Here is a 12,088-nt window from a genome sequence, read left to right as displayed (position 1 = left end):
AATACCTTTAGCCAGGCAGTGGTGGCACATGCCTTTAATCCCATCACTTGGTCAGGCGGATTTCTGTGAGTTCAAGGCCAGCTTGGTCTACTGAGAGAGTTCCAGGACAGCCTCCAAAACTACAGAGAGAACCCCTGTCTTGAACCTCCCCCCCTCCCCCGCAACAAATCTTTAAAGGTTCGTCATTTGCTAAAAACAAGTGATCTAAACTGATACTATTATTGCATTTTAAGCACCTTCTAAAAGACATTACTAAAGTAGCATGATTGATCCAAGTATGCTGCCTGAACACTTTCAATAGAAGCTGCCACTACTGTGCTTGCTGCAGCAGAAGCAATGCCTCCTGCTCAGGCATTAGTGGCCTCCTGCAGCAGGCATTAGTGGCCTCCTGCTCAGGCATTAGAAGGCTAGACATGTCAAATATTTTTATGGTTTCTAATTCAAAATATACTACTACTGTGGTTCATTAACATAACCATCCACAGTACCCTAGGAGCCCTTTCCAAAATAAGCCTGGACATGGTTGGTGTGTCAGTGTTGACGATTTACTGTTAGACCTTGGAAGGAGATGGAAAGTCACACACACAGACACAGCACAAACACACATACATGGAAATATTCATATGCTCAGACACCACCTTAACCTCCTGCAACATAATTCAATCCCAAATTCATAGGAAATTTAAAATAATAAAAAAACAATGGCAGAAATTCTGTATTTTGTACATGTATACTTCCTAGAAATACTTTTTTTCTAAAATGTTCTCCAAGAAAGGTTGTTTAAAAAAAAACACTAATATTTGTAAGAATTAGTAAACATTATTTTATCTTTTGAATTTTTGTAAAGAAAGAGTAGTGGATTTGTGTAGGGTTTTGGGATCATGAAGGACTTGAGGGGGCATGAAGGGTTAGGGGAATATTGTAAAGGGTTTCAGGAGACTAAGAATGTTTTCAAGGACTATAAAGAGGTTCAGAGATTTTGAAGGGTTTGGGGTGGTAAAGGTTTTCAATAGTTTGCCAACTATAAGAGAAGATGTGAGAAAATGGACAGAGATTGAAAAAATAAAAGCAGAGAGGCCTAAAGATTGGGAAGAAAAACTACTCGTGAGCACAGTGCAGACAGGGTAAAAAGGAAAGGCATTGTGAAACAAATGTTTTGAAGGGTGATATTTGCTTCCTCAGCAGAAGTAGATTTTAATCTACTGAATATAGGATGCCAGTGAGAGGCCTCAGCCAGGGAGCAAGAAAAACTAAAGTTGACCTGGGGGAAGCAAATTGGGTTGTAAGTGGCAGAAGCTTGGGAAAGACAACATCTCAGGAAGCCACTGGGATGAAAGGTGACAAAAGCTGGACAATTAAGGTATTATCTTTGTCACACTCAGAACCAGTCTGTTAATATGCCAGGGAATTGAAGGCCATTCTTTTTTTTTGTGAAGTAGACCAAACAAAACAAAACAAAACATAAGTAAGAAATAATATTCGAGACAGCTAGGATAATTAGAGAAAATGAGGACAGAGCTATTAAGATTCATTTTGAAATGCTATGAAAACTTCAGAACTCAACTTGGCACCTTATTTTAGAATAAGTTACAGCACAGAATGGTTTATAAGTGTCGATCACAGTCAGACATTATGCAAATTTTTGTTTGTTTTTGTTTTGTAGATTTTTTTAAATGTGTCTGGGTTTTTTGTTTTGTTTTCCAGAAGAGGGGGTCAGTTCCTTGGGAATCCTGAGTTAAGGAAGGATGTAAGCCACTTTGTGGGTGCTAGGAATTGAACCCAAGTCCTCTGGAAGAGCAGCAGATGCTCTTGACCTCCAAGACATCTAGCCCCAGTCTGTACCAGTGTACAAACCCTACAGTCTTATGTGGTTGCTCTCTCTCCTTTCTTGGAAACTTAACCACTCAATGATCAGACCTATGCTCACATTTTACAAGCTTAAATGGTGTCACAGTGCTCAGCACACTATAGCTTAATGATAGCACTCTAACACTGTTTTACTAACACAGTATCTATTAAAGTAGAAACCCAGAGAGTGACAAAAACACTGTGCTCATTGGCAGTCTAAGCAACTACAAGATTAGTCCACATTCCACCACTCTAACAAAATACCCGAGGTCAGCTGTTTTATAAATAAAAGAGGTCATTTAGCCCATGGTTTTTGAAGCTCAAAAGCACAGTTCCACCACAAGCTGGGCTCTAGATGGTATCACAGTGGTTGAAGCACATTCAAGAAAGGACTCTTAGAACCAGCCAAGAAGCCAAGGACTGGGAAAGCACCAATTCTTTTTTATGACAACATCCCTGAAAGAACTAATGAGATACCCTATAGAATGACTTCAGGCCTTCCAAGACTGACAGTGTGTGAACACTTGACCTACCTTGGGACCAATGGGACCAAGTTTAAGAGGAAGAAGTCCTTGGGGGAAGAAAGTAGAGCCAAACAACAGTACTACTCATCACCTCATTGCTATTTAAAGGCATGACACTTCGGGTAAAAAAGGTTAAGATATAGTCTGTTATGACCCAACATAAATTCAAAGGCTCAAAGCCTGGGCCTTTGGTAAACCATGAGACAATCTCTTATCTATATAGTTTCTACATGCCATTAACCTCATGCCATGATTCCCAAAATAAAGCAAACAACTCTAGGGCAATAGGAAAACTAGAGTAAACTCATACTATGACCCTACTGAGGTCAAATCTACACCCTTTGCAGATGAAAGAGCAGTATCATAGGACAGTGTGCTTTGTATTACAGGGCAGGAAAGAGTTCTCCTTCTCCAGTCAGCCAAGTGTAGGTGCTCTTCTTGCAAACAGAAAACCTGGCCTCTGACCAACCATACTACAGCAACAGCAAGTTCCCCAGCAACAGCTCTTCTTGCCTGCAGTGTTCTTGTGCATAAATCCCCATGCTGTTACCATCTGCTGATCTTCAGCAGACTCTGGCATCCTCGGGAATTGGAAGAACTGAATGCTGGCAGCAGCTGGCCTAGCTTTTCTCAAACTTTATGATTGTATAAACTCAAAGTACATGTAGAAACTAAGGAGGAACTCCACTCATTCTGTCTTTAAGAGGTATATCAGCAGGCATTCCAGCAAGGCTCCTTTACTTCATGGCCTAGGCTTGGGCCATGATACCACATCATTTTTCAAGAGACAGTAAATCATGTGATAACTGTACATTCATCTCAGTAGCATTGAAGTGTGATTACCAATCTCATCAGAATGTAATTCTTTATGTTGACCCAATTTCTTTCATAGTTTTCCTCCTTATTATACACAATCAAGCTGCTGTTGAAATCTGCTTTAAGATAGACAATAAGGATATTGTTCTATTGAGATTTGCAGTGATCTGTTCAAATAAAAACTTAATCTAACTGCCCACTAGTTTACAGGTGATGGGGGAAGTCCTTCTGTATATATGGTCCTCTTATTGGTTGATAAATAAAACACTATTGGCCAATAAGGCAGGAAGATAGGCAGGACTAGGGAAGAGGAGAATTCTGGGAAGTATAGGCAGAGAGGAGACACCATATGAGACCGGGAAGAGAGGATATAGACTTTCATTTAATTAGAATGCTTATGAGATGATATAGAAGATAAGAACATTTTGTTCTTATTTAAATGATAGTACCCTTGAAAGAATATATTGCAGGTACCTTCACAGGAGTGATGATAGAAATCTGACTACAGACACTGCAGTGTATAAATCTTTGCTGCAGGTAGCCTGAAGCAAACTGGACAGCCAGCAGAAGGCTGTCAACCCTTTTTTTGGCTATAGGGCTAAAAGCAATGTTGATCTGCAGGTCTATTTAGTTAAACAAACAGTCTCCACCCAAAGGCAATGCCCCACTCTTCAAGTGTCAAGTAATCTTTCTGGTAGACACCATGGTTTTCTTTCTATTCTTATTCTAGCTCAATGCACGCAAAACTCAGCTTTGTTAGCATACTCACAATGAATACAAATCTAAAATGTATCAGAAATCTAAGAAAAGTAGAATCTACCCATCCAGAAAGACAATGATACTGATTCCACAATACAGAATACACAGATTTATTTTCAAAATACAGTGGAGTTCGATAAACCTTCATTTCTTTTGATGCCTTTACAAATACATTGGAAATTAATTAACCAATAAAAATAACCTAATCACTTTTGGTAACAACAAATAATACTATTGCCAGCTGTGAAGGAACATAGAAAGTGAGAGAGAAGTAATTCCAGCCCTGTCATCACAGCCCAGTTCCCAGCATAAGCTCCAAACACAACAACACAGCTGCATATGCAAAAGCTTCCCACAGCTCTTCCCTACAGAGGAAGACCACTCCTTCATTTGTCTTGCTTTAAAAGAGACAGAATATGCCCAAGGATGATAAAGACACCTTACAGGTAATCTTGGTGTTCTCTTGTACATACTGATCACAATCTTTAAAAAGCAATTTTTCATCACCTTTTTGAAATGTTATAAAAATGAATCCCATGAAAGTCAGAGAAGTCCCTTTGGTTTCTGTGGAGGGAATCTATTAAGATACAGATGTTCATTAATATACCTGGAAACATAAGGTACTTTGCACTAACTGATAAAGAATCGTCATAGTGTTTTACATTTTTAGGAAGAAATAAAGCAGCGAAGTCTCCACTGCAGGTAGATGTATACTTGATAAGGATAAGGAGGTGAGGAATGTGTATGCCATTTTACAAATTTTAATCATGGAGTATACACATTTTTTTTCTGCCTTACCTCAATGATTTTGTCGTGAACCTCCAAACCATCTGCTCTGTCTGCAGGTCCATTTTCTAAAATTTTTGAAACGTAAATTCCTTCAGTCACTGATTGCTTCTGGTAACCCTATAGGAAAAATGTTAGCAGAAAGAAACATACTAAGCAAACTTTAAATTTTGTAATGGATTATTTTTTTCTAATTGTAACAGTAGCATTTCTGCTCAAACATGCAACTCTTAGCTGGGAGTTTGGCACAGAATTAACTCACTTAATGCCAACTAGTCATTAATCAAGATGACAGCTATAATGAACAAGACCAGCATCTCTGACAAGATCATCTATTTACTTTACATTTTGAGTTCACATGAAAAGCTTTAGAGAAGGGCACATACAAGGTGAGAGCGGCAGTGTTACTGTAAAAACCTCTCACCTTTAAAGTGATATGGGAGATTCAGAAAATAAAGACAGAAGCATAGAGAAGAAAGCAATTTTACCCTCTAGTACATAACAAAACAGATGCAGTCATAACCCTAAAAATATATTTTAGCTTCCAGTGTGAGAAATTTGGAATCATAGCTCTGACCACTGAGGAGACAGAGTGATTTTAAATCTAAAATCTCAAACTATCAACTCTACATAGCCAAGAGGCCCATTCAAATCTGCACATGGTTCCAGGTGCAAGTTTCACAGGGAATAGGTAAACCTCAAAAAGCAGCCTTTGACACTGCATAGCATTTTAGCCAATCACAAGAAAACAATGATCCCGTAAGACCTACTTAGGAAGATGTTTGTCATCATATTACAACATATTGTGCATTCTTAAATGTCAGTTGATTTTATGGCAGGATAAACAAAATTATCCCCCAAACTTCTCCTTAATTGGCCTGCTTCAACCAGAATTGGAAGTGTTTCTACAAAATGCCCAATGTCAAATTCCTAACTGGCAGTTATAAATAACCCCCAAGAGAAGGGAGAATTCAAATAATGTGAAGAAATGCCCATGCTTTTACAATAACTGGGACCATTTCAGAAGAGAAGCAGCACAGTGGCCTTTAATTTCTGGGTTTTCTAGTTGCATAGAAGACACAGGATGTCATAGGTCATCACCATCCTAACCCCAGCTTAGAACAGGACAAAGAATCCTAAGCATGTGAGTCCTTGAACAGCAGATGGCAGTTGGGACAGGAGAGTTTCAGAGAAGTTAACTAGAGAGTTAAATAAGGTGATTTTTCTTTACTAAATTTATCTGTCTTTGTCCAGTTACACTCGAAATTAAGACATCATAGGATTGCAGGATGTCACAGGATTTTGTAGCTACAGTATGTAAATTCATAATATGTACTCTGAGAACAATAAGTATAAAATAGAGATTATTCATCCATTTAAATAAGCAGTTGATTTGAGAAGCCAAAATGTTTCATAGCATGAATTTTTCTTAAGAAATTTTGGGAAGAAGAAGGAGGATGAGGAGAGAACACCACTCACATATACACCTCGCTTTTCTCTTATTTAAATTCATTTCAACTCTGCATTCAATATACACTGTCAACTTCTCTAGTCCTGTTGTCATCTAAAGGCCAAGCCACTGAGAACAGCAAGCATATGCAGACCAGATTCTACTTAGTGTAGCAAATGGAAATTGCCTACACAGGTCCCTTGTCATAGGTTCAAGAGATTTGCTCATGGTTCTATGCAAGAAAGATGGATGAACTGTAAAACATGCTCTTCCCTTTATGGCTATGGCTTAGAGAATCAAGTTGGTGAATTATGGGGTGTTCTTTTGTTTTCCAGCTCTCTCATAAAGAAAATCTGGGTATGGACCAGAAGGTCTACATTAAGAATCTGGTATTTGGGCACAAGCATCCTTTTAAGGATGACATCACTTTTTTTTTTTTTTTTTCAGACCCATAGTCCATTTCACATACAGAATCCGGTATTAACAAAGGAGTCACCTGATTTGGCCTGCCTCCTATTATGTTGAATCCCAAAGTATCATCTTCTCTTTCTAACACAACAGTGAATGACTTCTGTTCTCCATCCTAAGTGAAAAGGGGGAGAAGTGGATAAGTTAAAAAAAATGCAATAGAAAATTAACCACTACAGTGACATTTTTACCTTAAATAGAAAGTGTTTTAAGAATGGTTGACTCTGGCAAATTTCTCCCAGAACATAGTTGAAAGCATGTTTTTGAAGGAAACTGGTGTGCCTGTGAGGAGAAAAAGGATTTTCCCAGTGACTACACTGGTTCACATTTCACACAGGCAGCATCCCATCTGACTTCACCTAAAATGCAAGCAGATTTCTGGGCTCTACCAGCCAGGGCTCTTTATTTTTATCTTTGTATGACAAAAAAAGTAAAATAAACTGTCAGTGGATCTTAGAAACAGTTTTACATGAATTTTCCCTGTAGAAATGCTGAGCTATTTATAAAGTCCCCTCAGCAGAAATAGTCAGGCTGCCCTGTAATGCAGGGTCTACTGGGAGGCAGTCATCTTGATTTTCAATACTATCCCTATTGGGATTGTCATCATTTTTACAGAATGAAAATAAGAGGAATTTTTCTAGGTAGAGTATTTCTTTCTGGATGAGCCAGTAAGGTTTAAACAAATGTAAATTACATCAGCCACCTGTATGTTAGCAAAGACCCATTTAAACAGTCAGGGAAGTAGCTAGACAAGACAAGCTGTAGCTACCACTGTATACATTACATCTGAGGCTAACGGATGAAACCTCAGTGCATCCCCAGAGCCACCTCAGCACTGCACCGCCCCACCCAGGAGCTTTCCCAGAGCCCACAGCAGCCCCTACAGGCAAGTAGAAAATAATTTTGAAAAACACCATCCACTGGCAGCATCTGAAAATGAGTCCACAAAGTACTACGTGGAACAGGGGTTCTCAACCTGTGGATCGAGGGTCGAGTTATCTGCATAAGATATTTACATTGCGATTCATAACAGTAGCCAAATTATAGTTATGAAGTAGCAACAAAATACTTTTATGGCTGTTGGGTCACCACAACACGAGGGACTTTATTTAATGATTGCAGCAAAAGGAAGGTTGAGAACCCCTGGCAGAGAACCAACCACAGCTTGACTGGCACTGCATGTTTTTATCGCGTAATTCTAACCCTTGTTCCTTTCCATCAACGTGGAAAACTGACCTGGCGGTGCAAATCGAATTTGTGTGCTTTTCTCTAGGTCATCCATCTGAAGAGTATCCTATACGCAAGCAGACTAGGGAACTCATACAGCATCCAGACTTTTTAATTCTCTCCATTAACTAGCAACTGCTCATGGCGCTCTGCTATACAAGGGCAGTCTGCCACCAGTGTAATTTGTGTGTTGGGCATAGCGGTCTTACAGGTTCACTCATCAGAGCATCTTATGTCACTTTGTGGTTTTCAGGCTAGGGGCAGGAAGGTTAAAACCTAGGGCCAGAGCTGGAATCAGAGCTAAGTAGCCAGACCCCAAATGGAGGCCCTCTGTTCTGTATCTCCTCCCCCAAGGAGGGTAGAAAAATGAAAACAGCTCCTTGAGAGGGCGTGCAAATTAAATCCTTGCTTGCTAAGCCAGCGACCAGCCAAATCAAACACCTGTGCGAATGTACTGAAGACAGGTTACAGCTGATGAACAAGTCCCATCACCCAGGCTGCTGCAGCAGGCTGCTCAAGACCAGCAGCTTCTGCAAAGTAGGGAAGACAGTTGACTGGCCAGCACTCAGCCCTGGCCAGTGTGACCGCAGGGAGATGTTCTTGTCCTGGGACAGATCCCCAGGTCATTACATGCACACTCACCGCCAATAAGGACATGTGAGGTCAGGAGGATGGGACCATCAGGAAAAGTCAGGGATGTAAAAAATAAAATAAAAAATAAAAATTCTCACGCTGGTTCCCTGCCACCACCCTCCCTTTGAAGTCCCTGAACTGAGGAAAGGGTAGTTAAATAAAGATAGGTATACTTTGGCAGAGAAAACAGGCATTCACAGCTAATTGGTTTATTGATGGGATTTGCTTCAGGCACAGGCCAAGGATGCAAAAGATGGGCCGCGAAGGTGGGCAAGGGAATGAAAGATAGGAAACAAGACTTTTCTCAATTCCTCCTTCCACCCTAAGCAATGTTTCTGGGGCAGAGGTACAAATGAAGCTAGCACAGCAAAATCAGGGGGATGATGTCTCATATGTCTCTGGGAAAAAGGACGGCACTTCCAGAAGGAATTCTCACCGGTCAGAACAATTCCCTTCTCCCCACCACAATCATGCTTGAGGCCCCACTTTTTCTGCGCTTACCCGGACGCGGCCTCCCGTGTCCGCGACGAAGTTGCGTGTGTGCGCCATGTACCCGGCCAACTTCTGGTACCTGCGCTGCAGCAAGCCGAGCTGCCTTCGCAGCTTCTTCCCCAACCGCCTGCAGGGGGCTATCCGAGGCCGATCCCGGGACCCCAGTGCCCCCTCTCGCGTGTCCCCACTTGGCTGGGTCGTGGTCGCCTGGTGCCTTTCCTTCCCGCCGCCTCCGCAGCAGTTCCCTAGGCAGTGGCGGCCACAGCCGCTGGCAGGGCCGAAGGCGCAGCTCTGGACGTGCGCCTCCAGCTCCCGCAGCGGCACGGTGCGGCCGCAGCCCTGCGCACAGTAGTCACACCGCACTCGCAGCTGCTGGACCAGGCTGCGCAGCGGCAGCACCCGGTACAGCTCGCCCGGCGCCAGCGGCTGGCACTGCAGTGGGCACCGGCGTCTCCGCGCCGCCCAGGGCAGCAGGCAGCTGGCGCAGAAGACGTGGCCGCAAGGCGTGCACGCGGGCTCCTCCAGCACCTGGCCGCACAGCTGGCAATGGAAAGCCGGGTCCACCGCTTCAGCGAAGCGCTCCAAAGCGAAGCCCATGAGAGCGGCCGTGGGGGAGGAGAGCCAAAAGGGGTGTCCGTTTCTTCTGAGCAACCCCAGGCAGAGCCAGGGGCAGCGGTCTCCCTGCCGCTGAACTCTTTGAGGGGAGGTGTGTGGGATCTCAGAGTAAGTTTGGCTTGACGTTTCCAAGCTTTGGTTAAGTTCTCTGACTTCTCCCTATTGACACTAATACAAGCCACCTGGGTGAATCCTCCCTCATCCCCACCCACCCCCTTCCTTGTGGTTTTGCAATGCGAGGTCTTTCATGTCTATCTCTGAGAATGAGGCGCATTTACAGTGGTCTTTGGATCAGCTTCACTGTTCCCCTGAGCCAAGAACTTCAAGTCCTCTGAGGTGCTCGGCCTGGACAGAGCTGGTACTGGTCACAGCATGATACTGAGAACTTTCAAACCTGCCAGGGTGAAAGATTCTGGAGGTCAGGATCTTTGTGTCAAGCAGATCCTCAATAAAACCATGTTTGGAATACATGTACTTTTGTTTTGTTTTCAAAAGAGCTAAGTAAAAAATCACCAGCTAAGAAATGTAACCCGAAATTAGCTTCACGTTTCAAAACGGTCATTTAGGACCTCCAGGGAGCCAGGGCTTTCAAATCAAGATACAGAAGTCAGGTGAAAGTCGGTAAGGGTAATCTTTGAACATGCAGCAAGGGTTGGGGAGAGGCCAGGTGCTTTCCTCAGGACACCTTATTCTTGGTGGGGTAGAAGACAGTGAACAGCCACACAGGACTCCTGCCGAGTGAAGAGACTGAAGTTTCATTGCCACAGCTTCCCTATAACTTCAGCTGTCTTTCTACCTTAGGATGCATATTAGTACTGGGAACCGGGGATGACCTTTCGAACACGTGGAAGCAAAATAAATGGTGATAATCAAGAATGAAATACCAGAATAACATAAAAAGCCACCTTAGTGATGCTTCTCTCAACTCAACCAGAGTAGAATCAATCCAAGCAGCTCACTTTCATTCCACTGCCCGACTTTCCTGAAAGCATATAGTAGAATTTCCTCCAGGTCCCCCATCATGTGTTTTTCACTTTCTTCTGAAACATAAGCATGTAAAGAGCCCTTCACACTGGGTATATGCACATCCCTTACCATCATTACCCAGAAACCATTTCTGATGCTTGGAATAACGGTTCTTAAATTAATCATCCTCACTGCCGGTTGGATGCTGCTCCGGGAAGGATGTGAAGAGCATCAGTGAAAAGGGCTCTAGACTTCATGGTAAGAACAGCACAGCTTCTAGGGAGAACTTGCTGAGCCTTCAATGGCTGGTGAAATCCACCAGTGATGTTCCAGATATCTGAAATAATTTTTCTCTCTTTTTTTTTTGGCCAAGGTAAGATGCTACATTGTATGTTCTATATGGATATATGATCAAGTTTATTTGCTGCTGTGACCCAGTGTTCCCCTCCATGTCTGTCATATCTTTCTACAAGGAGGCAAGCAATAAATTCCTGAAATAATTTGGAACATTATTTACAAGAGCATTTTTTTTTGTGAAATCCATAAACAAAAATGATGATACTATAGAAGTTACTCAAATAGTTCTGAGTGGGAGAAAACTTTTATCTTTTTTAGCATATAATATCCTGGTCTTCTAGATATGACTATAGATGTGTCTTGACATTTATATGTTTTACAGTAAACACAATAGTGCCAAGAACAATTTAAAAGACAAAACATGAAGAGATGGAATCTAAAATGGTCTCATTGGAATACTCAGAAACAGAGACTTGCCATTATTAAAAGCAAGTAAGCAAGCAAGCAATGATTATTTGGTGTCCTTGGAAGAGTCAATGGTGGGAAGGAGGGCTGTGACAAACTGGCTCCTGGATATGGCATATCTATCATACTCATGAAGTTAGAGCAGCTATGACTACCTGCACAAGACCTCCTTCATAAGATCAACCCACCCAGAATTCTGGAATAGATAACAGACGAGGTTCTTCATGTTCCACCCCTAACCCAAGGACCACTGGCAATTGATAGTGGCTGGGGACCTTTGTCTTTTAGGATGTTCCTACTGGGGGATAACCTCTGCTCTAGGAGATTGCCCCACACCCACGGACATAACAAGCAACAATTGGACTTAGTGGATTGTACGAAAGAAGAAGTTGGAGAAAAAGAAGAAAGGAAAGAAAATAGAAAAAAATGAAGACATGAAACTAAGATGGCATTTTCTCAATTGAGGTTTCCTCCTTTCAGATAACTCTACCTTGTGTTAAGTTGACATAAGACTGGACAGCACATGAAACATTTTCTATGCTTAAGGTGGGGAAAAACTTTTCCCATTTCATCTTCAGTCTTCACTTATCTGTCTGAGGATAATGAGGTCAGATGATAGGTGTAAGGCATTTTCTTAGTGATTGAAAGGGGGTGTAGGTGCTGCCATATGTGAAATTGTGGTCCTGGCTTCTATATGGAAGCAGGCCTAGCAAGCCAGCAAGCAGCACCCCTCCATGGCCTC

General features: G+C 42.2%; 1 protein-coding gene across 1 annotated transcript in view; it reads right to left on the bottom strand.

Moving 5' to 3' along the window:
- Positions 1-9,600, bottom strand: part of Pdzrn4 (PDZ domain containing ring finger 4) — a 324,262-nt gene extending 314,662 nt beyond the window's left edge. Inside the window, exons 1-3 of the mRNA XM_035439204.1 lie at positions 9,019-9,600; positions 6,680-6,766; positions 4,746-4,853 (exon numbers count right to left, since the gene is read on the bottom strand). Coding sequence (XP_035295095.1) covers positions 4,746-4,853; positions 6,680-6,766; positions 9,019-9,600 — 777 coding nt within the window. The remainder of the gene's footprint in view (positions 1-4,745; positions 4,854-6,679; positions 6,767-9,018) is intronic.
- Between the last annotated feature and the right edge of the window lie 2,488 nt (positions 9,601-12,088).

Source organism: Cricetulus griseus, chromosome 2 (assembly GCF_003668045.3).
Source record: "Cricetulus griseus strain 17A/GY chromosome 2, alternate assembly CriGri-PICRH-1.0, whole genome shotgun sequence".
Classification (NCBI taxonomy): Eukaryota; Metazoa; Chordata; class Mammalia; order Rodentia; family Cricetidae; genus Cricetulus; species Cricetulus griseus.
Note: the sequence above shows the minus strand (reverse complement) of the source record. Positions and strands in the feature narration are given on the sequence as shown.